Source organism: Azolla caroliniana, unplaced genomic scaffold (assembly GCF_043228905.1).
Source record: "Azolla caroliniana isolate FFs.n. ecotype wild unplaced genomic scaffold, voAzoCaro1.0.p SCAF_1, whole genome shotgun sequence".
Lineage (NCBI taxonomy): Eukaryota > Viridiplantae > Streptophyta > Polypodiopsida > Salviniales > Salviniaceae > Azolla > Azolla caroliniana.
This window is the reverse complement of record NW_028230436.1, coordinates 6,100,636-6,127,583: the sequence shown is the minus strand read 5'-3', so window position 1 is coordinate 6,127,583 and position 26,948 is coordinate 6,100,636. Positions and strand designations below refer to the sequence as shown.

The 26,948-nt window shown below is 35.7% G+C and overlaps 3 protein-coding genes across 7 annotated transcripts; all 3 read left to right on the top strand.

The window, feature by feature from the left end:
• Positions 1-1,492: 1,492 nt before the first annotated feature.
• Positions 1,493-10,842, top strand: LOC147868631 (uncharacterized). 2 transcript variants are annotated; one of them, XM_087321702.1, is made up of 17 exons: positions 1,493-1,661; positions 3,915-4,049; positions 4,201-4,281; positions 4,380-4,602; positions 4,704-4,835; positions 4,909-5,011; positions 5,130-5,235; positions 6,415-6,505; positions 6,589-6,764; positions 7,685-7,782; positions 7,866-8,013; positions 8,365-8,526; positions 8,663-8,791; positions 9,083-9,205; positions 10,006-10,194; positions 10,289-10,378; positions 10,593-10,842. In XM_087321702.1, the coding sequence occupies exons 1-17, from the start codon at positions 1,581-1,583 to the stop codon at positions 10,644-10,646; spliced, it is 2,121 nt and encodes a 706-aa protein (XP_087177828.1). In that variant the 5' UTR covers positions 1,493-1,580; the 3' UTR covers positions 10,647-10,842. The 2 variants fall into 2 exon arrangements, 1 of the variants encoding a protein (XP_087177828.1); XR_015529982.1 differs by lacking the exon at positions 10,593-10,842 and having other exon boundaries at positions 9,083-9,191.
• Positions 10,843-13,639: 2,797 nt separating this feature from the next.
• Positions 13,640-20,560, top strand: LOC147868630 (uncharacterized protein At4g17910-like). Of its 4 annotated transcripts, none has more exons than XM_087321666.1 (17): positions 13,640-13,858; positions 15,573-15,659; positions 15,747-15,810; positions 16,007-16,052; positions 17,028-17,122; positions 17,221-17,294; positions 17,779-17,872; positions 17,962-18,051; positions 18,171-18,244; positions 18,367-18,457; positions 18,761-18,887; positions 18,992-19,096; positions 19,227-19,362; positions 19,460-19,511; positions 19,673-19,717; positions 19,925-20,029; positions 20,200-20,560. In XM_087321666.1, exons 2-17 carry the CDS (start codon positions 15,598-15,600, stop codon positions 20,347-20,349), a joined length of 1,410 nt encoding a protein of 469 aa, XP_087177792.1. In that variant the 5' UTR covers positions 13,640-13,858; positions 15,573-15,597; the 3' UTR covers positions 20,350-20,560. The 4 variants fall into 4 exon arrangements, with proteins under 4 accessions (XP_087177792.1, XP_087177816.1, XP_087177808.1 ...); XM_087321682.1 differs by lacking the exon at positions 13,640-13,858 and adding an exon at positions 14,222-14,239; XM_087321674.1 differs by lacking the exon at positions 13,640-13,858 and adding an exon at positions 14,997-15,165.
• Positions 20,561-22,641: 2,081 nt separating this feature from the next.
• On the top strand, positions 22,642-26,086 carry LOC147868629 (methyltransferase). Its single transcript, XM_087321654.1, has 8 exons — positions 22,642-22,904; positions 23,352-23,425; positions 23,530-23,672; positions 24,221-24,267; positions 24,380-24,488; positions 24,858-24,919; positions 25,048-25,162; positions 25,633-26,086. The coding sequence occupies exons 1-8, from the start codon at positions 22,659-22,661 to the stop codon at positions 25,788-25,790; spliced, it is 954 nt and encodes a 317-aa protein (XP_087177780.1). The 5' UTR covers positions 22,642-22,658; the 3' UTR covers positions 25,791-26,086.
• Positions 26,087-26,948: the final 862 nt, after the last annotated feature.

Here is a 26,948-nt window from a genome sequence, read left to right as displayed (position 1 = left end):
AGATGTGAGGGAATCACCTCATCGTCTTTCAACTAATGTAATGAGAGGAACTATATGCCGATTCAATGGTGTTAACAATGTATGCACGACGTGAGTTGCTTGGAGTTTTGGGGCTTGGATGAATGCTTTGTTGGGCTATGGCAAAGGTGTAACAATTACACGAGAGGGGATATTTAGTGTGGGCATTGTTGTCATTGTTCCACTTAAGACAAGTCAATGACCTTCACTCAACACACGCATTGTTACTTCTTGGTATGCCTATGTGATATTTTTTTGTTCTTGGTCAATGAGGGAGATTACCTTTTGAGATGTGCTAAGATGACTTTGGTGAAGACATTGGTGTACCTCACATAACCCGATATAATAACTAACACCAGAATTCATTTTAGATACAAACTTATTGAAGAACGATGTTACCTAGGTAGGTGAATCGTATTTATCCAACATTCCTCAACAAGTTTTTGCTTGGCATGTGACCATCCAAAACATATTATCATCTCAAGTCTGGAGTGATATGTCATGCACATTGTCTTTCTATTGTTAAATTTAGTGTTGTGAAGGCGTTTCGAGTTATGCCAAATTGTAGACAGGAAGTCAGTTAGGACAATGATTTAATGTGAGCTTGAATAACTTACGTATGATTCATTGTCATCTATTATGCAATTTGGTCAATGGGTTACAACATAGATGTAGTGTAGTTGGTAAGGTTGCCCGATGGGGACCAAAAGGTCATGGGTTCGATTCCCTATATTAGTGGCACACTTCTTTGCTTGTCAATGAGCTTAGCCACAAGTGCTCCATGTATTTTCATGATAAGAATCTAATGTGTAAGCAAAGGGTACAATGATGCACACATATCCGGATAAGTTGGGCTTGATATGTCTTAACTAAAAGACATTGTACACTGTAGATAGTGTTAAGTGTGTGTGATAATCGACAGTGAGAAACATTGTTCGAATGGCAATGCGTACTTTGAGTTGTAGTGCTAGATGCTCATGATCCTCAATAGGATGAATCCGAGAACATATGCACGTCTAGTTTTCTCTAACAAGCCATACCCAAGCCCCGTTCTCGAGTTCAAGACCATGACTACGAGCACAAAGAATGGTGATTCCATGAGATGGCAAGGGGGTATGGTTGGATGCGCAATGTCATATCCTTGTAGAAAGAGAGTTATCGTTTTAATGTCCACGAAAGACCAATTGTGATCTACGAGATTAGGCGAGACCCTCGACAAGGATCGAACTTAACTCTAGCATAGAAAACAAGGCAAGTCTTGAATTGGGATAAGCATGTCGAGGCACGTTTCTAGGAAATTCTAAGCGTACATTTAACGATGTCCGGGAAACATAGAGACGTGGAAATCTCGAAGCCGACATTCGTGATGTGTATCGGAGCATGCGAAAGTGGAGTTTCGACGGCTTTGCTTTGAAAATGGAAGGGAAAACTTGTGTGGTATACAATACATATAAATAGATTTTGTGCGTAATTAATATGAGGAGTTGAGAATATGGACAGCTAAAATATATCTGTGTCTATAGTATATACAACAGGATAAAGCTAGAAGAAAGATATGAGCTATGGCTACTTCATTTTATCTTTCTTCTTCCTCCTCCCTTCTCTTTTGCTCATCTGGACCCATCGTCAAGTTTTCTCTGCAGGTATTTGAAACTCTTCCAAAAGTAATTTTCCATCATTTTAAATCATTCATGAGAGCTTATTGTAAGGAAGATCAAACCTCAGCGGTTTATTTTTTCATGTTTTAAATGGTGTGTTAATGTTTTATTTAAAAATTTCATTTTATTGATGCGATTCAATAGTATTTATTGGTGTTAAAATTATAGTGCAACATTCAAGAAGATGAAACATGATGATCTATTTCCATGCCTTTATGTTGCGGAGAAATATTGCAAAATAAAAAGATTTGTTTTCCATTTTGATGAAGCAATTCAATCACAGTCAAATGCAACATTGACCAAGATCAAGCAAGTGATGATTTATTTTCCTGTTTCAGAATGTCTAAAACACAGAAATATATACACTTTTTCATGTTATTGAAGGATGTGATGGTGTGCCTAGATATTCTTTCTTATCTATCTACCAGTTGCATAAGTATACATGGATTTATAAATAGATTTCATGTAATTGAAGAAAGGAGCATTGGGAATAGGCATACATATATCACTTATATGTGGTTGTGGTCCAAAGTTTTTCTATGCTGCTGATTATATAACAAATGCATTCATAGAAGTATGGTAGAATGTTTGGTTCAATCTTAAGAATTATGGAAATACGGAAAAGTACAATTTGAGCCCAGTGAATATGGAAATGAAGTAAATAGTATGGTTTAAATCCCATAATGTACAGATGTATGTAAAAGCACAAACTTAATCCCCTGAGATGGAAACACGGTTCAAATAATGCAAAATTGCTGGGAGAAAATTTGAAATATCCCTTACTTTTCGTTGTTTTTCCAAATGCCCTGAAGTTTCTGTTGTTTCTGAAATTCTCTATGTCAACCCCTCCACCAATTATATGTGCTATTTGGGCACTTTCTGATCAATTCATTAGAAGATGGTACATATATGATATGCAGGAAATGTGAGAAATAGATATATTTTATAGGATGCTAGTTTCTGTCTCTCACCTCTTCAGAGCGGCATTTCCGTGGCGGTGTTCAATGTGATTGTGGCATACAGATGCATTCAGTTCCCTGATATCAGCCACCAGGTTTTTCAATTTCAGGGGCACTGTGCATGCGGACTTACCAGTGAGTCCGGGGTGGTTAGAATGGGTTTGTGATCTATCTTATGGAATGTGCAAGGGTCTTTTAGCAGAATCACCGGTTCATTGCCTATGGTTCTGTTCACATGCTCATTAAATGCGGTGTGCTGCTAGTCTATTGCTGACTTGCACACTGGTATCTCCCTTATTTTCCTTGGCGGTGTTCAGTGTGATTGTGACACACAGACGCATTCAGTTCCCTGATATCAGCCACTGGGTTGTTCAATTTCAGGGGTACTGTGCATGCGGGCTTACCAGTGAGTCCGGGGTGGTTAGAATGGGTTTGTGATCCATCTTATGGAATTTGTAAGGATCTTTTAGCAGAATCACCAGTTCATTGCCTATGGTTCTGTTCACATGCTCATTAAATGTGGTATGCTGCTAGTCTATTGCTGACTTGTACACTGGGTATCTCTCTTGGGGAGCACTTCTGCAGTAACAACATAAAATTACTCTGCATTTGTTCTATGAGGTGTGATCTCTTCAGACCCAATTTTTATGCATGTTAGATATATGGCTTTCTGAGTAGACAGATCAATTCATAGACCCATAATTTCTGTGCACTTTCTATTATTTTCAGTGTATTTGGAAGTCTTTTCTCACATTCTAGGTGACTTATTCCACCTCAGTGAATGTAGTAAATGGATAGCATAAGCTCATTCACATTTTGTGTAGTAAATGGGGGTATTTCTGCATGATCATCAAATGCAGGGGAGGAATGAAGGCATGCTAGTATTTCCTCGGTTTGGGTATTCTTGTGTTTTTTTCAAAATTTCTCCCATAGTCGTCATCAGAATCAAGGGTCATCAGAATCAAGCTGCTTGGCAGTTCTGATGGTTACTGATGCAGTTAATTTACCGCTCTGTTTTTCACAAAATGAAGAAGCAACAAACATCTACTAAAAGTTTGTTTTGGACAATCTGATGTAGATACTAGAAACACGTGGTTTAAATGTTATAAATGGCATGAACTGGGAATTCAGGAACACAAATTTGTGTAGTTGTGGTTCTTAGTATTCATTCAATATTTCATAGTAGAATTTTACACCATTCAACGTTTTCTCTTTCTTTGAGAACATTACATACAGGATAAGTTTTACAACTAATATTTCCTTAAAACATGTGCCACAGGAAGGGTTTGGGTTCAATAGGAGAGATTGCAAGACTTTTTTAAATAGCACAAAGCGATTTGCAGTACAAGCTTCAACTTTAAAGGCAAATGCTGTCACAGTTACACCCCCTGATCAGCCTCAGACATTAAAAAATGTAAGCTGGATTCTATGAAAATTTATCTCCATTTCGAATCTAAGTTGCAATATCCTTCTCCGGCAAACCTTAAGCTTTGCATTGAGAAATAATATACACGTATTCCCTTGTCTTTGTTATTTGTAACATAAAGTTAATGTGTTGATTGCAGAACATCGAGTATCAGATAGCAAAGATTACCAATAACACATCAAGCCTAAGGGGCTGTAGCCAGGAGAGGCTTAAATTTGAGGTATGAATGCTTGAAAAAACAAATATGGTGCCTATTGGCAATGAATTAGATGCTATGCTATGTTAAAAGGAATGAAAAAAGAAATATGTGAACTTCAGGTAGAGTATGGGTTAAAGAGAGGAACCACTGATAATTCATATATCATAGAAGGAGCAGAAGTGGCGTTAATAGATGTACCTGATGAGAATTTCAAGGACCCGTTTCTGGATACGCTAGCGCGTGTTGTGGACCTTAGCAATGTAAAACACATAATTCTTGGGCACATTAGTCCTAAGAGGGTCAAATGTCTGATAAATATTTTGGAACATTTGGATAACAAAGGTATGTATTTGCATATCGTTTGCTTTCTTACTATATCATAGGTTATATATAACAAGTAAGAACTTTTCAACTTCCTTGGTATGATATGAACATCTATTCAGGTTTACAGATACAGATCCATTGTTCAAATCCAGCTGCTCAACTTTTATCCTCTACTATACCAGAAGATTTAATAGGACGTGTAACAAAGATACGAGTTGTCCGAGGTGGTGACTACCTTGATTTGGGGCAAGGTAGAACTTTTTCTGAAAATATCTTATAATTATCTAATCACTTTGCTGAATAATATGTCTATACTTCTTTTAGGTCACAAACTTGAGTTTATTCTGACTCCAACACCAAGGTGGCCTGATGGAATGTGCACATATGACCCAGTAACGCAATTGCTTTTCACACATAAGCTATTCAGGTATTCCATTCATTGTTCAGAGTCATTATTCAAACTTTGGAGTCATTGTAGATACATATTTTATTTTGAATTTTCTAGTACAAAATCAATAAATGTGCTCTGGTTTTCTTTTTTCCAGCTCTCACGTGTGCAGTAGCAATTTCTTTGATCTGGGTGGTTGGGATTCCTATGGTGAAGATTGGAGGTATTTTTATGATTGCATGCTCTCACCAGTACCTCGTCAGGTATCATTTTCAAGTGAAATGGACTACTATTTCCTGTAGAAATTATACATCTATTCTTGAACTTTTGTCAATCTGGGCCTCAATAATTGTTTTCCTTAAATGCGGTCCAATTGCATCTTCACCACATTATAATTCTGTATTTGACTTCCATCTGTATTGGTACTTTGTACACTTGGCATTTGTCACATTCAAAGATTGAAGGCATAGCACCACTACGTAACATAATCATTTGTGCTCTTATGATCCATCGATTGCTTTTGTGCCTTTTTCATTATCTTTTTGGTAGTGCACATGTCACATTGTTCAGCACATTTCGTAAACTACTTATACTATTTTTAATAAAATATCCTTTAGAAGAATTAGACAGAGAGAGTAAAGAAAAAACTCTAAAGTGTTTCAAGAGGCCAAAATGGTGTATAAGACTGGAGATTACATCTTAAAATGACGTCTTGTCTTTGTGAATAACAAACCCCCCAAAAAAGACTAAACATAGGATACTAATGAACCTAGTTATCGAAGCACTTATTCTGAGTAAGATAGATTGAAACTTCTTCCTTCAGAAAATCTCTAATAGGGCCTCTCCAATCCGGAGAGATCTTCAAAGAGAGGAAAATTCCTTTGGTGCTAGTTAATAACTGTCTTTATTTCTCAATGTCAAGGGTGATGGGGCCATGGTTCAGATAACCATGACCAACTTGCACGGCACATTTCTATTGCCCTATTTATTATAACTGTTTTTTATTGTCTTAGTGGAGACCCCACTTATGTAGCCCTTGATTGACTTGTAGCATGAGGAGTGATGGAGCTAAAGAAAGTCATAATGGTTCTTTGTTGATGAGCTGTTATGGTTGTATAGTTGTCCTTGAACAAATTCCCTCCATGTTCTCTTGAGTTTAGCAAGAACATTTTGAAGCATCATTGCTCTTCATATTTCATTACCAATGAGAGGGCAAAATGTCCTATGACACCAAACAAGAGATTACATCTTAAACTTGTTGTCTCATTTTTGAAAATAACAAAACCAAAATCAGTATAACTAAATTGGTAGAACTGCTCAAGGTACCAGAGAATCTCATTAGCTAAGCACGTTTAATTTTTATTCTTAATGTTTGGTGTCTTTTTGCAGTCATATGAATTTTGCTAAAGTATTAATACAATCTTCCTTTGCCCCAAATGTAGGCTGGGGCTGCATTAGATAAATTATCAATAGTTTCGCAATTCTCTAAACCTACCTATTCAGGAAAGACAGGAATTGACATTATTAAGGCAAGTGTATTTTGAACAATTTTCTTTGATATTGACGACTTGTTTTGAAACGACCTTAATGTGTGGCACTATTACTTTTTCAGGCAGACTTTAGATATATAGTCGCAAATGTATTTACAGCTCTGAATCTGCCTTTGGGCACAGCAACCACTTTTGCGAAGGATCTCAAGTCAGAGGGGTTGCTTGTCACATCAGCATTATGTCCTATCCATGGGCCCATTGTTCGATCCACAATCACCGAGCTTGTTCGAGAATATCGACTGGTAATATAAATGTATTTCTCTTTGTTCTCTTACAAATAATGCAAAGCAACATTGTTTCATAAGCCATATTTTATTTATCCATCCTTTCTCTAGAGGGATGGTTTTTTAGCTAGGAGACGTTATCATGGAAAGCTTTTTCAAAATTATGGTTGTACTTAAAACAGTGAAAGTTCCCAGAATTCGTGACCTGGTGTAAATGAGCAAAAGAATGTGATTGACAAGTGAATGGCAATCACAGTTCAAAATAAATTCCCATCAAACACAAAGTCATGTCATAAGGGGTAAAATGTATTTATGTTAGACATGAGTACCATAAGAGGTATCAACAGACATATTTCATGAAAAATCAAGCTAATATAAACCATAATTTTTCTGCAAAGTAAAACAGAAAAGAAACCAAAGCGAGTCAAACTGCATCCATTGACTAGAAACTGAAGAGATGGTAGAGGTTTCCATGATAACTATCACCATAACTGTCAGGATCAATACAGCTTTTCCTAATTTCTCACACTTTTCCCTGTTTGTCTTTATCTGGCCATTATACTTGCAGCTTAAAATTCAGATTCACACGTTAATCTAACTAATATCCAGATACAAGCAGATAATCTAATCGCCTTCCCATACAACTGTCACATTCTATGTCTCCCATTTTTCTAACATAGGATCACCATTTTGAACAACTTGAAAGATCTTGAGCTCTACAATTTTTCTATTATTGGTTCTGTAGACCAAGAGATGAAACTCATAAACGTTTATCATTTATACATCAGTTCAATGTCATATCTAGGCTGTAGATACAGTGGAAATGATGGAAATATCAGTTTTAACAGCATTTGATGAAGTTTACTAAGATCATTTTCTTGTTCACATTTGAGACAAGTTGATCTTATTGTGTTAATGACACCATTGTGTTCTTGCAGTGGACAAAACAGAGACTAAAACAGGCTGAAGAGGCTACAATTGCAGTCATATACGCTTCAGCATATGGGAACACAGCTGCTCTTGCTCAGGCAATCAGGTATGGAATAAACTTTATGCTTTATTCATGATAAAATATAACCATCAAGAGAGAAAAGTAACTTCTTTGGATAATTATCTCAGCCGAGGCATATCAAAAGCAGGTGTAGTGGTAGAGAGTTTGAATGCAGAACAAAGCACCAGTGCCGAGGTTTCTTCTTTGATGCAACGCTGTTGTGGATTTGTGATAGGGAGTCCTACCTTAGGTGGTCATATGCCCACACCTATTCAGGTATATATATGTACAATACTCAATACAAGAGAATATTTACTAGGAAAAACTCTGAAACACCCCACAGAGAGAAAAAGGAGATAACTTGACCATATAATAGCTCAAATAGCACAGACAATTGAGAAGAAGCGGTTGAGTTGAACATATAAATTTTTAAATATAGCATATAATTGCTTAAGAGAGGGTTGACCGGAGGGCATTTTGGGAAGTAATGAAAACTTGGGAGGATTTGATGGAATATAGAAAAACTCAGGGATACTTTGGAGTTTACCTTATTTATTAGATCAATATCCTGGTAGAGTTTGCACATTGTAGATTAGATTATATTTATTTTTAGCTTTTTAATTACAGGATACTTTAGGTATCATTCTTAGGAATGACAATGCTAGGAGTAAACCATGTGGAGTGTTTGGTTCATTTGGATGGAGTGGAGAAGCAGTCGATGAGATAGAGCAGCGCCTTAAGGATGCTGGGTTTTCCTTTGCATTTCCAACAATTCGCTGCAAATTTAAGGCAAGTGCAGACATCATTCTAGAGAAATTAATGCAAATTTGTGTCATGGATGATGGTTATTTCCTATTAAGAGCCTTATCTGCATGATGGAAATTAAAATGTTGTTGGCTGGGTTTCATCGTTTGCAAATTATTAGCCCACAGAATCCATGCTACAAGTTTGTGAGGAAAGTGGCACAGATCTAGCACAATATGTGAAGAAATCTAAGTCCAAAGAGAGAAACAAGACATCTCCTCAATTCACATCAGCATCAGATGTTGAACAGGTAAGAAATGACCCAATAACTTTTGTTTATATTCTGTTAGTATTTGCACTATCTATTTTCACTTTGTCAGTATCTCCATCTGGTAATACTAGCAGAGAGTCACTGCAACTAAAGAAGGATAAACTATACATAGTTTGAAATGTAGAATGGTGAATTATAGTAGTCATTTTATAAAGTAATTATCTCTACAAGAGTTAGCACATCGAGGGGTAATTTAGTAGTTGTGTGAGTTCATTTTCCTTGCATATAGGTGAAATCTTGATTTTGTATTTCTTGTGACATTAATCTCAGGCAGTGGGTAGAGTGGTTGGTTCTCTTTGTGTTGTCTCTGCCAAGGAGGGTGATGCAGAAAGTGCAATGTTGGCCTCATGGGTTAGCCAAGCAAGTTTTGTTCCTCCAGGTCTGACAATCGCGGTATGCACATCTCTACATCAACATTGTAGACATTGTCACACACATTTGACCATTTTTACATTTTACATACACATTTGAGCTTTGTTACTTGGACGTTTTTCAGCAGCATTACATTCACATTCAAGCATTGTTAGATCACGTTGAGCATTTGCTACAGATACATTTCACCAATGTTTGCCATTGACTGGAGAGCAAGAACTACGCACTTTCTCGTATTATTCTCAGAGGCGAGAATGCTGTCAAATAGCTTATGACACTTTCAGCTAAAGTTCCTTTTGCTAACATAGTGAGACTTATACAACAATGTATTAGTGAGACTTTTCCTTTACACAGATATTTCTAGGCATTATTACATTCATAATCGAGCATTGTTACATGGACATTTTCTGGCATTATTTCATTCACTTTTGAGCTTTGTCCACACGCATTTGAGAAATTTTACATACACTGAATATTACTACATATGCATTTGACCATTGCAGCATACACAGCATTGTTACTTGTTACATGCATACACATTTGTGCATTGTTATTTGCTACATTTAAATTTGAGCATTGTTACAAGTTATGTAGGGTTTTGAACTGCTTACATGCAACATAAGTTTTTGAACATTGTTACATACACAGCTGATCGTTGTAACATAGACATTTGGTCATTGTTGCATTTCATTGGATTTTTGGTACGTAGACATTTGACCAATGTTTACATATATATTTGGGCATTGTTATATACACAGTTTGAGAATTGCTTTGAGAATTTCCACCTTTTGACTCATAAACAGCTCTGATGTTTTGGTCAGGTTGCAAAAGAAAGAGCTGTAGAGAGTCTGTTGCTACCTGGTGGAAAGTTTGTTCTTAATGTCCTTGGCCAAGGAAAAGTTGCTCCCATTACCAAACAACTGTTGAAGCCATTTAAGCCTGGAGAACCTCGCTACGGGGAATTAAATACCAAGGAATCAAAAAACGGTGGACGAATCCTGTCAGATGCTGTAAAATCTCAATTTATATCTTGATTTTATTTGTCAAGGTGAAAGTATTATGATTATTTTTTTAGAACTGATGTACTTGTCTGTATTTGTTTAGATATCATGGATGGAATGCACAGTTGAAAGCAGAATGGAAACAGGAGACCATTGGGTATTATATGCAATAGTTGATGATGGTGCCTTGCAGGTATGTGAAGCTTAAGGGTGGAAAACCCGAGTTTAATGCAATTTTGTACTTGCCTTGGAAAACCACCTTTAAAATTTTCAAATTTAAGGTCCACTTCTAAATTATGAGATGTACATTGTGTTAGCAAACTTAGATAACGGTTGATTGAATTTTGAATAGTTTTCTCATGCACTAATACCGATTATTAATATTGTTCATTGGTGTTTTTACACAGGATGATAAAACACTAACTGCCATCCACTATAGGAAGACGGGTGGACGTTATTGATGCTAAAACACTGCTCTCTCTATTGTTGTTTGTACATCAGTGGTTGAATGCTTCTCCAAATAATTAAGAACACACTTTCTTATTTATAAGCTAGCTTTGCTTGTATCCATCAAAGGTTTTGACCTAGGTATCCATAGGCATTGAAGGCTTGTAACTTTCCTATGGATAATTAATAATAAACTTCCATTATTTACAACTTTTTAAAAGACTAGTAAGTAGATGAGGGGCATTAGGTGCCCCACGAGAACTACACATGAGAATGACAACGAGAAACCTAAGTGACGAAGAACAAGGCATTAGCTTTCTACTGGAATCCAAAATCAGCCTATTATGTTTACAGATATGAGCAGCTTAGTGTGAGCAGGTGATATGATACATCTCTATATTTAATAATAATAACTAATTGTTCTTAAAAGAAGCCCATATGCCAACAAGAAAATGATTTCATCTTCTACATCACAGGAACCACACATGAGAATGACAATGAGAAACCTAAGTGAGGAAGAGCGAATGATGTATTAGATTTCTACTGGAATCCAAAAATTAAAGAGAGTTTGTTACTTCAAAGGGTAGTTGGACACATGATTAAACAATTCAACAATAATCAAATGGAGACTGATGCTTTGCTTATTTGGAATCATGATAGAAGTGACTAGATACTGACGAGAAAAGCATGTCCCATGTTCATCACTGTGAATACGTCAAATTTGGAACCTTTAACTAGTGTGGCACATAACATAGTGTCTGAATTCTACTTAAAAATAAGTTTAAGACCTTTGACTAGTGTGACATCTAACCTGGTGTATCAATTCTACTTCAAGATAAGTTTGATAAGTTTAATGAGTGTGACATCTAACATGGCCTATAATCTTGAATTTGTTTGGTTCTTGAGTGTCCCATTGGCTCCATGTGTTTTAAATAGGACTGCTAATGAACGTTTAGTACCTCTCCGGCAATACTGCTCTACTTTCCAGTTCGTACGTCCTTATTCTTCTGATATACAATCCCAAATGCCTTTGCACGGTCCAAACAAACAGTTGGAGATCAGGATAATTTCCAATGACCAGGAAATTTGTATCAAGACTCCTTTCCTTAATATATATTGTAAAACTGAATAGGTTTCTATGTTAATACCTTATTTTGAAACTATTTTCAGATGGTGAAACTGCTCAACGTTTTTCCTAATTTCTTATTTAAAATAATTTGATCAAGTATCAATGGCGTTACAGTTACATGCAAGGAGAAATCCCAATCCCATAACCCAGAGATCCCCCCAAAGAAAGTAAAAGACTGGGCTTTTGCTATGTGACATTTTCTTTAAGCTAACGCTAGGTACAAGGCATAACTATCTCTACGGATCAGTACTTCAAGCCAGCGGTGAGTATTTGAGCTTCTTCTAGTGGGATAATTCACTCTGACAAAGTAGGATTTTAACGCTTACCTGGAATCTAATATCGATACATTCGAGAAATCCACACCTGACTGCACTGAAATACAACAATCTATCTCAAGAGAAGGTCGTCCATGTTTCTTCTCTCTGCCCTGATAAAAAGATGCGCTCGTAATTTCAGAACCCTGCTGTATGTATATCGGAACTTGGTAGAATATAAGATTTCAACTCAGTACTCATCAGAATCGAATATGCATCACAAACATCCCAAAAGCCAAATGTGACAAAAGAAGAAGTTCTGCTTTCATATTCCAAATTCTGATTCTCATATCCGCCGCCATAATAAGATTGTACACGCTTTAGGTTGTGAATGGCAACGTCTTCATCTCCATCTCAGCTACAGTGCTTAACTCTGCAGGCTTATGGACACCTCACCAAGGCATGATCTCCTTTCTCACCTTCTATGCTTTATCCTGCAGATTTGTAGGCCTCTCCAAAGCAAGACACACACACACACACACACACACACACACATTTATATGTACAGAAAAGCTATTTGAATGAAATTTGGTTAGGATCCAAAATCTTCAATTGTATTCTTTTTCTATGGCAATTTTGCTTAGTGATGAAGCTGTAGAGCCCTCCTCCCTATACATATCACAGTACGTAAAATTCGAGTTCATCTAGCATAACATTCGTTTTCCTACGTTGGAAAGAGAATGCGAATGTTATTCAAACATTCTTCTGTTAGTTTTTTCCCCATTTTTATAGATTTGTTTTTTGTTTTTTTTCCATTTTTAAAGCTTATTTACCTCATAATAAATAGTTAATCCAAACGTATGGTATTTATCATTCTTTGAGGGTGTTTTTCTTATGCGAATGATTGGAACATTCACGAATGGTTCATATGGTTCATACTATGCATATTATTATTCCACAAACACATACCCCCCCCCCCCCAAAAAAAAAGATCAACACTTGCTCTTGAAATTGTCAAACTTCCCCGACCCGTTATAGTGGGTTATGTATTATTATTCCTCAGAAAACAAAGAGGCAACCCACTCACGTCGTGCTTTTGCATGCAATGTGTTTGTGTGTTATACTTATGTATAAAATATATAGACCCTAGGGTGCGGTGCATGTGGAGGTTATATGTCAAAATTGTGGCGCAAAATTGAACATCTGACGGGGATCTACGTTTGACCCTTCGATGCCCGTTTATTTCCCTCTGTAACATCATCCTTCACTAGTCGAGTTGATTATTGACAATAATGATAGTCATGACTCATGATTAACTGACCTTAATGAGCACTTCGACCCTATGAGACTGTCGTCGATTAACTAACATAGTGTCATCGTGTATGAACTCGTGATAAAAACGGCAAGGGATTTTCAACCGTTGATTAGACGTAGTAGTGTCGATGAACTCACCACACACACACACACACACACACACACACACACGTTACTACCAATGTGGGGTTAATTTCTTTGTTGGGGCGAGAAATCATTATATTTCTTATAGGAGCGCAATTACATACATAATTCTTGTAGTTTGTGTTTGTTCTTTCATTCTTGTCCTATTATTAATCTTAATCTTGTTCCATGTTAATTACGTTTAGGTAAAGATTTTAGTTCTGCCACGCGCAAATTATAATCACTAATTACTATCATTAGCTTAACACAGCACCCCGCCCCCGCCCCTGCTGCTACTCATCTCATCCACCATGTTCTTGGCCCTCCCCTTCCCTTTTGGTCTCTCTGCAACGGAACGGGAGGTCTTCAAATAATGGCGATGGCCATTCGTCCCATGCCTTTCCTGGTATGTATTTCCATCTCTCCTCTCCTCCTTACATCGTCAGTTTAATTAAGATCAATGGAAATCGAGAATTCTCGTTTCTTGGTGCCCTCCAAATCTGTTTGATTGCTTTTTATCTCTACATTTTATGGTATGCAAATAGTGCTAAAACATCAACAAAAATCTGATCTTTTATTAATCACGTATCTTCACATTTTATGGTACGAAACCGGTTGCAAAACAATAAATACATTCTTTTGATCGTATCTTCACATTTTATGCCAAAGAATAGTGGCGTCCTGTTAGAAAGGTCTTGCTTGTCTTTTTGTCCAAGGCTACATGCATGACTCAGATCTAAAGATCCCGGATCATGGCAGCATCGAATTTCTCTCCTAAATGTGTCATGTATAAAAGTATCCGATACATATATTAGCCAGCCTGTGGGTCTGTCTAAGGATGTTTAACATGGGGTGGATGTGGTGTGCATAGCCCAAAAAATTCAAGAATCTAAATAAGAAGATGCATGTCTAGAATGTACGAAGCTCCACATGGGTGGACATTGTGAGAAGAATCACGGGAGTGTTAGAAGTAAGCGCAATTCTATATGCATCAGATATACAAGCATGTGGTTCATATCTACAGGGTCTGTCTATCTGAGGATGTTCCACATGGGTGTATCAAGTGTGGATATCCTCGATAGTGCTAGATCAAAAAGCATTCCTATGCAAGCATAAGATGCATACCTAGAGTACCCATCTACCTATGAACATGTTTGGGATGATGTGGTTTGAAGAGTGTTGGATCAAAATGCCTTCCTAGATTCTTCAGGTATATATGTATGGGAACCGGCCCCGAGAGTGCTGGTTGTAGAGGATCGGTTTTGTCTACCTGAGGATGTTCCCCATGGGTGGATGTGAAAAGCTTTGAAAATGCTGCCTGTAGTTCTAATGTGTGGAATATGCCATCGGTTTGACGATGAAAAGAGTACAAGGCCATGGTCCAGGTGGAACCATCAATTTTCAAATGCTCTTGCTCTTTTCTAATTCATTTTTCTTGTTGTAAGGACAGATATGAGCATTAAGCAAAACCGGTTCATGGACCCAGATTTCACCAGCAAACCAATGTTTTGGACAAATGCTGAGAAACTTGCAAATAAATTCTACGATAGAAGGAAGATGCAAATAAATTTTCAATTACATTGTCGTTTATAATGGTCCATGCGATAGAAATTTTCTAAAGGATGGTGAAGAATCAAAGGAAATAAGTGGATTAAAATTATCTTAGAATGAAAAATAATTATTACACGGTACACCCTATGAAGTGGCAAAAAGGTTTGCGAGAGGCCAAACATGACTTGGTTAGTGTTGGTATAGAACCAAGAAAAAATATGTGGATTACAATAAACTTGGAATGAAAAATAAGTCTCATAACCTTTGACGAGCAGTATATTCATTCTTTGCGCAGCACAAACCTAACAAAAATGGAAATTTCTAGAGGTTTCACAGTTTCCATTAAATGATTTCAAATCAAAAAAGATCACAAGCCATGAAAACAAAGACCTTCCGATTAGAAGGGATAAAGGAATTTGCGTGGTCCACTCTTATGGATAGTCTATAATGAATAAAAAAATAGTTTTGCTAATTTTCCTGGTCAGATTTAGTAATAAAACTGTAATGGATGGATACTCGATGTAATTATATACTCTGAACAGCTACATAGTTAATGTGGGTGCATACAGGCCCAAATTTGAGTGACATATAATCATGAGTCAAATGCATCAAAGTGTTGAAATGGATCCAATCACGTATAAACAACTCAAAGAACAGTAAGCCCAACCATATTTAAGTTTATAAATAGATAAGATTTGCATGAATTTTCGAAATTGTTTGTAATTTCTGCTTGTCATATCCAGATTTGTAAGCGACTTAACAGGAACGACCATGTCAGAAATTGCTGCTCTTTCAGCTATTTTTCCTGTGAGTATGCACCCCTGATTTTGTGATAGATTGCATGTATTTTTTAATGCTTCTGAAGGATAGCTGGAGTATTAGAATTAATGTGGTTTATTTCAGAAACATATGGCATACCATCATAATTAAAATTAGTTACTAACTTCTGCAGTTGTGATATGTGCTATATTTAATAGAGCATCTACTTTATATTTTTTTACAGGCATTCTTGCTTTTACGTAAGTGGAGTCTGATGCTTTTCAGAGATGGTGAGTTGATGCATCCACAATACTTGGTATTCTTGATTTCAACGAAGCAGAAAATGTTATTGAATACCTGGATATGATTTATAGGATAGAGTTTAGTATTTGTGATTGTTCTAATGAGGAAATCTACATTTGTTTGGTGGTACTTTTTTTACTACTCTTTGGGTGATCTAAATTTCGACACACTAATTCCTATGAGTCATAGGAGAAGCCATGCAAAAAATTTCGATACACTAAGGGTGTTACAAGTACAGATAGATAATGAGATATTTCAATATAGGCTGTATTAGAAGCCAATCTCATAAAAAAGGCGTTTGCTGTTATGTTGTATTAAAAACCTAATTAAAAATGAGGTATTTATTTATTTATTTATTTATTGTCGAGGAGAGAATATTGCAATGATTGCGAACATGAACTTGTTTTAATGATAACCTTCCAAAATACACTCTTGTTTAATTTTATTTGTAAACATGTGATCTGGTTATCACCCATCAACAAACTTGATGGAGTCAATATAGCCATACATTTATTTTGAGGATCTGTAGCATAAGCCATGGTTCAACTTGAAATGGTAAAGAGATTACCCCATAACTTCATAGTAATCTCCCAGAAAGAACTTTGCTTTGCAAAGTACTCACCAGCCACGGGGTGCTTGTTGAATTTGAGTTCAGCATATTTTTGGTATGATAAGAAATAAATTGCATTGATCTAACTGCTGTGCTCTTTGTTTATCATTCAAAAATCAAGGATTATTTTGTTGTAGCTATACCTGAAGATTTAACTTATTTGGATGTTGAACTAATAGGTGATTTTTTTGGATCAAACCTGGAACCAATATGCCTTATTTTGCATAAATATTTTTGGGAATTGGAAAGTAGGAGTGTATTATATAACTTGGTATGCACGAGACTTTCAAGATAACTTTCCATGCTTTGCTTCATCCTCATAGACTTGTATTTATTCTGTAAAATCTTGTAGGATCTGAATGCTCCTCCCAGACCTGGATCGCTTGCCTTCAGGATTTATCCCTTGATTTTCTAATTGTTGTTATTCCTACTTTAACTGTTATAACTGTAAGTGCTTACTTTCATTGTCTTCATTTTTTATTGTTTATTTGAGCACCTCTTCAATGCATATAATGGTTTCTATTAATTTGATTGCTTCTTTTCAGATTCTTGCTGACAGAGTCTATCTAATTATGGGAGTCATTTTCTGCACAATTTCAATTATCTTTTGGATATTGAGGTAAAGAGTCAAATTCTATTCTAATAACTGTTATCGTACAACATCTGATACTGATTATCATACATTTGCATATTTTCTTTACATGGCTTCTACTTTGCTTTCATGCACAAGCTACCAAAACTCAAGAGCATTTATCACATAGGATAAAAGAAGTAAGATTAGCATGTAAATTAAGTTACAAAAAATGGACGAATATAGCAAAATAGCAAAATACATATAGAATTGTTTGGCTCTAGAAGGAGAACTGATATGTGCAATAAATGGGAATTTGATTCTAAATACATACTCAGTATATTTTCTTTCTTTTTTTCTTAGATGAAATCCATGCACATGTTTCCATTTCTTTTTAAACATTTCCATCTATAAGATTGAATTCCTATTTTGTCTATCCTCTTGTGAAGCTATGATCAATGTCATTATGACACGTAATTATTGTGAATGTAAGTTGTCTTCCTTTTGATCGAAGTGTAAATATTTTTCACAGGAGCCGGTCACAAACATCTAATATCCCATTTTATAAGAAGAAAGAATTCAAGTCATCTCGATTACAGTTTGTTTCATCTTATCGATTTGTAGTAGTACGTATGAAGAAGCATCAATGCATAATGTATCTTTCCAAAATCTGGTGGTTGAACCTTATGTTTCATAGGAACTCTTATTCTGCCAGATGCTGTTGACATGCGTATCTATCCTTGCCGTGGATTTCAATATTTTCCCAAGGCGATATGCCAAAGCAGAGACATATGGAAGTGGTTTGGTAAATGTTTTTGATTCACACTACCATTCTTGTTTTTGTATATTGAAATTTGTTGTCTGATGCATGTCTAAACATTTAGTTTTTCTTCATTAAATCTGTTCCATTTACCTTTTCTGCAGATGGATATTGGCGTTGGATCATTTGTAGTTGTCAATGCATTGGTCTCAAGACAAGCACGCGGTATCTTACAGGGGTACTAAAACAGTTCATTTTCTGGTTGTAGTCAATATTCTTTCAAATGATACTGAGAAAACAATGAAGTATCAAATAACTATTAAATCTATAATATGGGTAATGGTGCTGTATGTGCCACAGGAAGGAGCGTGCTAGTATTTTTCGAAGTATATGCCCATTATTGTTTATGGGCTTTGCAAGGTTATGCCTTACTCGAGGGGTTGACTACCAGGTATGTAGAACAAACTCAAGGTTGTAATAAATATTGTGGCATTGCATTGGGCTAAAGATTAAAATATTAGAACACATGGCTACTTTGAGTCAAAAAATGCCACCATTATCATTTAAATCAAGGAAAGCTAATTGCCATGATTTGATAAGAACTCTTTGCATGGTCTGAAAACCATTGTTTACTTTAGTTTGGCATGATATCCTTGATTATATCCTGAGATTATGAGGCATAAACACGATCTCTACACCCGTATTTAGGGTGCTTTTTGTTTAATATAAGTGAATGAAATTGATGTTATGGTAGGTTCATGTGGGAGAGTATGGAGTGCATTGGAACTTCTTTTTTACACTATCAGCTGTGGCTCTTTTGACAAATTTGGTTCAAATTCCACCTTATCTTTGTGGGATGCTTGGAGCATTTGTATTGTTTGGTATAATAAATATCCCCTTTTGACTTATTTGAAGCTGAAATTATTATTGTTTAATATCAAGTAAATGTTTCCACAAAGTAATAATCTGTCGTCCCAATGGACAGTCTATCAAGTTCTATTGCTCTGTGGTCTGAATGAGTACATCAATTCTACAAAAAGAGGAGTTAATCTCTTCAGTCAAAACAAAGAAGGCATATTCAGCTTGTTTGGTAAGTTTGAGGCATAAGCGAACAATAATTCAGTTTCACATTCTGTAGTAAATGAAGAATGGTATTTTTTATATGATGATGGAGCCTATATTAAGATTCAATATATATTATTATACGCTTGACCGTGCAGGATACTGGGGTCTATATCTTGTTGGTGTACAACTGGGATATTACATTTTCAAACCAAAAGAAAATCCTGTGAAAGAGAATGGAAGATTGTCTTTCAGTTATGTGTCAAAGATCTGGAATCTTACTGCGCTGTTCTGGTAAAATAGTTACTTTTACTCAGTGAAATCTCTTTGTTTATTGGTATTTTGAATCAGCTTTTCAAGCAATACATATATTGTTTGGGGATTTTCACAGGATATTGGCATTACTCTCCAATTATTTTGTCGAAAGAATCTCTCGCCGAATGGTAACACAGAACAAAGAAAGAACATTCTGGGAAAATAACTGCTATTTGATCACTTGTCTCAAATATTTCAAAATATTTTAAATTTGAGGTTTTCCTGGACCTACCCTAAACTCTTTGATTCAGTGATATTTCCTTACAATACTTTATTTTGTTTTATGCAGTGCAACCTAACTTATGTCATGTTTACACTCGCTATAAACCTTGAGGTAATTGTCAGTAGATCACCTAAAGGTTTATGTTCACCTAAAGTAATATTAACCTGAATTGACAGTGAACGAATTTTCCGATATGAGATTGTGATTGAGGCGGTACTTGTAATCAAATGTGTAGATAAAGGGATTTATATCCAGAAAAGAAAAAAATTCAGAAGGTGAATAATATAAGTTAAAGACATCATTTTATTGTTTTTGCAGGGACTTGGAGTGTTAGCGTTATCTGAATTAATTCCTGGTGGTGGAGTTGGACAACTTATTCTTGAAGATATTTTTACTGAGAACATGTTGGCAACTTTCCTTTTGGTAAGTCAAGAGATGTATATATTCGCCTATATGTAAATATTAGAAAAATACAAATTTAAAAAATAAGAACTGAAAATATCTAGGCTCACATGCTATATGCTAAAGATCTAAAAGTTATAAAAATATTAAGATCTGATATATGTATATATTGCTTGTTGTTTGAGTGAAAGGCGAACGTGCTAACGGGATTGGTCAATTTGAATGTGGACACTTTATTTGTGTCGACGAGCATGGCTTACGGTATATTGATTGCATACCTTCTGGTTCTAGTTGTGTTGATGGGTTTATTGAGAACCATGGGCATAAAGATCAAGTTTTAATCAAACCTTAGTGATTTTTGCATTACTTTTATATACATGTAACCCTAAAGGCAAAAGGGCAAATCCAATGCCCTGTTAGTGTATTATGGCTTTTGTTGACTTTTGTTGTCCTATGTTTTCTTAAGAAGAAATTGAGGGCATTCAAAATGTGTATATAATATTTGGGGATAATTTATGTGTATATTCAATGAGAAAATTATGCCTTTTGTTTATACTAAATTACATGGAAACTTGAAAGTGAAATTAAGCAAAAATATTGTAAACCCTAGTTCCATCAAATCAAATTATGCTTTTTTCTTTGAAATGGCTTGAAGAGGCAAGTTGTATGAAAAAAGTTCTCCCAACTATTGTTATTTTGTGGAGAGCTGAAGTTGAATAGTGCTTCATGATGATTGTAAATTGTGTCACATTGTTGCTAAATAATCTGTTGAAGGAATAGTAATAAATCAATCATATAAGGTTGTGTTTGACTACCTTAGTTATTGGGGGATGTGGTTTAATTGGACCATGGGAAATGGGTTCTTGTTTGATGGAATTCATGGGGTAACACAATAACTTTGTAGGATGAAAGGGAAGTGGATTTGGCAATTTTCACAACTATATTGTATGGGGATGTTTGCCTAAGAGGAGATAGAGGTATGTCATCTAGTTTTGCAAGAGTTGAGAGGGTTTCCCTAGCACTATCACTAATTATGAAGTAGTGAAGATAGCAAGGGTTGTATTATCATCTTGTTTTAATAACAAACATTGATTTATGAAAAATAAAAAATAAAAAAAATCACTTGTTTTTGTTAGTGTTCGAGTTGACCATTGGGAATAAATAATGGTGGTTGCCTCATAGAAACTAAAATTGAATCATATTGTGCTGCATGGTTATGACATTAGAAGGGAACCATCATCTTTTATACCCAATAGTTAGTTATCCACTTCATGTTCGTAAACTATTTTCAAAATTATTCCACTACATGCATTAAGAATTTAATATTTTGATCATAGAGCACTAGTAAACTATGTGGTGGTTTATACAATAACATCGTAGTCATAATTTCAAAGAACCGAAGTTCAATACTCACCATGGGCGAGGCCAAGCCTTATAGATTGTTTGAACTTTGAGGCTTCTTGTGGATCTTAAAAAGCCTCTTTCTCTCATGCACGCGCACACATGCACAAGAGGTAAGAAGCAAATATAAATGAGCAAAACAATAAGGGCGCACACATGCACAAGAGGTAAGAAGCAAATATAAATGAGCAAAACAATAAGGGCATTACATAATCGGGAATATACAAAATGTCATTAAGTTTTGTTGTGTTGGCTTAGGCCATTGTTTCTAATACTTGCATCAAGTAATGAGTAGTTGGCTTTAGACAAAACATGATGCGTATGATTTAGATTGGGAATATTTGTAATTGTGTAGGATGACATCATGGGATTCCAAGCTTGGTTGTTCATACACCTTCTTTGAATCATCTTTGATTTCTTTGTTACCTTTTAGATTGTGTCTATCACATTGCATAAGATATTACCAAATTATACACACTGCTAATCATTGTATTCATTGGTAGGTTAGGGTTTGCACTCTACTGTTTGAAAGAGTTTGAGTTGTGTTTTGAAATTTGCAAACGAAAGTTTTTTAAATTTATGTGGTTATCGTGATGTAGTTTGATGTTTCGATCTATTATAATTCTACATTTTCTTACTAGAACAATTCCTATTTGTAAAGAAGAAAGCACTAGAGTGATCTACATGGTAATTGTCAAGGATCAAAGTGAGCACATTCACTAAAAGGAAAAGAATTGTGAGCATTGCAAGGTAAAAAAAATATGGGAGTGAAAGCGTTGTCTTCATACATCATATGAAACTATTAGACATCTTCACCAATTTCTTTATTACAGATTCTTCGAGCTTTCGAATGATGGAAAGGTTTGAGATTATAGACGATGAATGTTGGAGTTTGCGATGTTGTTTGGGGTTCAAGTCTCAAGACTACTACAGGGTGTTGTTTCATATTAGGTCAGGTCGGCAACATGGCCCATGCTTTGTTTATTTTCACGTCGGATCACGCAAACTAAGTAACATAGTAACAATTTGATCCTTTTTGAGGCTTTTGTACTAGTGAATCACTCACGGTCTCCACAACCCAAAGGCAGCAAGCAGATAAATAAACCAAAGGTGAAGAAGAAGAAGAAGAAGAAGAAGAAGAAACAGAGTACTAAATGGAGAACAGGGTTTATAAGAGGATTTAATGAAGGGCCCCATTTTGACTGTGTAAGGCATATATGGAGTAGTATCTCCATCCATACATCCATCCATGGCTTCCATATCAAAATCAAGTCTAGTCGTCTCTGCATCACATGCCCTACCCATGTTTCCTCTCCTCTTCAGAAGCAGAAGGCTACTACTACTACCTCCTTCCCTCACACTCCCCGCTTTGAAGAATAAGCAGCACCTGGAGGAGATCCTCGTCAAGAGGAGTATCTGCTGCTCTTCTGCTTCCCCAGACAAAGCAAAAGGCGGCCTCCCTCGTTTCTTTGTCGACAAGCTTCCCTCCATGCAGGTAGAACATCTCTTTCTTTGTGCTCACAATCTAAGTCTGGTCTATCCATGTTGCGTTAGGCGAGGCAATCGGAATACGTGGCCAGCCATTTGAAATTTATGCGTTAAAAGAAAAAAAAAACTTTTACTCAGGATGGGTGGATTCACTTTGACCATCAACGTGAAAAACATTTTTTTTTTTCTGGGTGTGGACTTCCTTTGTATGGTTAGCCCACCACACAGGGAAAAAAAAACAAAATGCATTTGTCTTTGGTCAATATACCTTAAGTTTAAACTCATTGATACCTTATAGTGGTGAGTATTTGAAACCTGTTGCTTAAGGTAGCATCTACCTAATATTCTCCTTTTGAAAATATTTTATGCAATCAAATATGCATCTTCTAAATGTTATCCGACATCAATCATTTAAAGTTATGAATCAGCATTTTTTTTATTGGTTGATGAATAGGGAACACTAATTCCAATCCAAGGAGATGAGTTTTGTCACATGTCCAAGGTCTTGCGGCTCAATGTAAATGATAAGTATTTCTCTAATCCTGTATGTTAAATGAATAAGATCAATTCTATTTGTTAATGTTCTGTTGTAATGCATGTTGTGATGGTTGTATTAATTGAATGTGTTGAAGATTGGAGCTCTTTGATGGGAAAGGTGGTATTGTGGAAGCAATTATTGCAAGAGTGGGGCGTACCACCATAGATGTTGAGACTACTAGAGACACGTGCTACCTTTCACCTGTTGGACCATTTTGGCATGTAGCTGCTGCATTTGGTGAGTTATATATTCTCAAAGTGTTACTTATTCTTTCCTTCTCTCTCTTCCCCCCCCCATTTACCTCTCTCTTATAGTCAAATCCCATGTTCATATTCAGTCGCTCATCGATGTTAATAATCTATCTCTCTATCATGTGGCTGTTGACTTGGTGGTTATAGCCTCAAAGTCATAAAATTGAAGGAATCCAAGTCTCACCATGTGTCCATCCTCTTGCCAAATACCAGATTCGGTCTCTCATGTATACACACATATGAATGAGACAGAAAGACACCCATCATGCCTCTTAGAAGATTTGTATTGACTTCACAAGCACAATGTTGGGCGTATGTTGTTGACATATATATGTCACTCTGAATGTTTTTTCTATATTAATGCTAATTGTCTCAGTTTTACAAAATGAGATGTTTGATTGTGTTAAAATTGTTACCCATCTTTCTCATAGGTTCCTTTACATAAACTTAGTCATGATTGAATTCTTACAACGTTTGCTGTTTTCCTTAACGCTTTCTAATTACTTAACTCCAGGTAGTGTTATGCACCTACAGGATCATTGAAAGGTGGGAGGGCTGATTGGCTTGTTGAGAAATGCACTGTAAGTTGTTCCAAAGTTTTTGATGCAAAAGATTGCCAATGATAAGATTTTATTATCAATGAATCTTGACATTATGTAGTAGATACCCTTCCCTAACTAAAACTTTTGTTAGGAATTAGGTGCAAAGAGTGTTATACCATTGTTATCAGAGAGGTCTCCTGTTGCCAGTGAAGGCCGCAGTAATCGTTGGACTCGTATGGTTGTGGCTGCTACCAAACAATGTACTCTTCGCTACATTGGAAAACTTTAGTAATTAGTAATGACTAAGTAAAAAGTTATAAATTATACCATATCAGAGTTTTATACTGAAATAAAGATAAAAAACCTCAAAATACCCTTAAACTTTTAGTTATTTACCAGAATAACCTCAAGACTTGAAACAGCGCCAGAATACCCCCTCTTTGTACTGGGTATCCTGGTGTTGTTTGAAAAATTAGAAGTATTGTGGCATGTACCCAACAAATCAGGGGTAGTTTGGTGTTTTCCACCAAAATAAATGCATGATTTCTCATTGTATTTGAAATAGTAGCCGTGGACCATTGCCTTAACAATTGAATCCTTACATATGTTGGTATTCTAATTTTTTCTAGGTCAAAGACTGCACTCAATGGATTTGAAGAGTCCAACACATTTGAGTGCACTTCTGAAAGAAGTGAGGTCTATCAAATCTCTTAATTTATTAGTGAATAAAACATATTGAACTTTTAAGTGAACTTGTGTGCATTTTTTGTGGACAAAGCAAATTGATAATGTGATTACGATTCTTGTTTGGAAATGTAGAGTTCCTCGTTCGAGATTATTATGATGGCAGATGCATACGCTACTCCTCTTGTAAAAGCGTTTCCAAGCATTAAAATGGATTGGAATGGATTGCTATTTATTGGACCTGAAGGAGGTATCTTTTGTTATTTCCATTGATGTCAAAATTCTCTCACATCCATTTTCTATTGCATGCATACTTAGTTAGGGAAATGCATAATAGCCATCACGGATTGGCCATGACTTCTTTAGTTTTTATTTTTATTTGTTAAATACTCATCAATCGTAGAATGATTACATGGCATCTTAATACATTTTGTACACCATTTTTATAAAACTTAAAATCTTAAACATGCCATATCACACCATACAAGATCCTGCATTGCATGCCAGACACAATCAGGTTTGTATGCATGTCATAAGTCATACACCATATATCATCATAGTATTTCATATTTCATAATTTTTTGATACATTCACAGATAAGAGGTGCTGCAAGTAGTGTGTGATCTCATCTTTAGGCCTTGAATATTTTGCTCATAAAACTATAAAATTTCCACAGAAACTTTGATTGATTGTATATAATACTCTTTTTGGTCTTGGAAGATTTTACCGATAATGAGAAACAAGCATTGGCTGAAGCTGGTGCTCTTCCAGTTGGCCTCGGACCTCGTCGGTTGAGAGTAGAAACTGCTGCAATAGCCATGCTTTCAACAGTTTCATTGCTAGGTGATTCACAGTGCTTCGATTCTTCTACTACCTGACACATGAGGTTGTACTGTTCATATATTAAACCCTAAACACCCAAGTTCGAATGTGAGGATAAGGACCTATCACAATTTGCTCTTTGGTGATTCAGAATGATTTGATCTACTACTAGATGTTTGAGGTGACAGATTCTATACATTTGGGATTCACCACAAGCTGTTGTGTGTGGAAAAACATCTCAAAGAGGGGAGATTGAATTTTTCGCCATTGGTCCATGCTCATGGAAACCGGAAACACAATGTTTAGATTTTTGCTAACTAAAAAAAATTTAATTCATATTCCATGATTCTAAGTTCTAACCATGTATCTATCAAATGTTTCTCTACATACAGCAAAATTTTCATAAATTCATATGCATAGCTAAAAGTGAACTCATTGAGTTGGTTGAGAAGGCATTTTTCATGATACTTGATTTAATAATGTGTACAAGAATAATATTGTTGTCATTCGAGGTACATCCATGGCCATCATCAATAAGGATGTACTTTTGATCAAAAATATGAAAATGTGGCATTCGAAAATGTGCCCTGATCTCAAGTATTTTTATGTTCTCTTCATAAAACTAGTTCATCATGATATTCAACAGGAATTCAAACCAATTCTTGTTAAAAAATCTGTGAAATTCTCAAAAGAATCTTTTGCATACGTAGGATAGAAATGTTCCAACAAAAATGAGCTTTTTTTAATTCATGATGTGTAAGTTGCCATTATGTTGATAAAATTGTTTCCTCGTTGACAAATTGCCTGAAAAAAGTCTACCATTAAAAAAAGCTGCAATAATTATGAACCGATAAATAAATTTTAATAAAACAAACCTTTTAACATCTGAGTTGTACAGTATATTTCTTTATAATCTCTGTAGTTTGATGTTTTTGCCATGATGCAATTGAGAAGAGTACTTTATAGGTTTTTACAGAAAATAATATCTCTAAAATTTCACTAGTTTGTAATAGGCTCCCACATTATGAATAAGTTAATAATGTCAATGGGAAAGGCATAATTATCTTGATTCGTGTATAATAAGTGGTTGTTGGTAGTGCCCTAGAGTAGTTGATCCCTTGTGTACAAAAAGGCAATAACAAGTTCCAACCAACCACATCTTGTGTTAGAAATATATTGCAATGTTGATATGAGGAATTGAAGTTGAGTGCCAC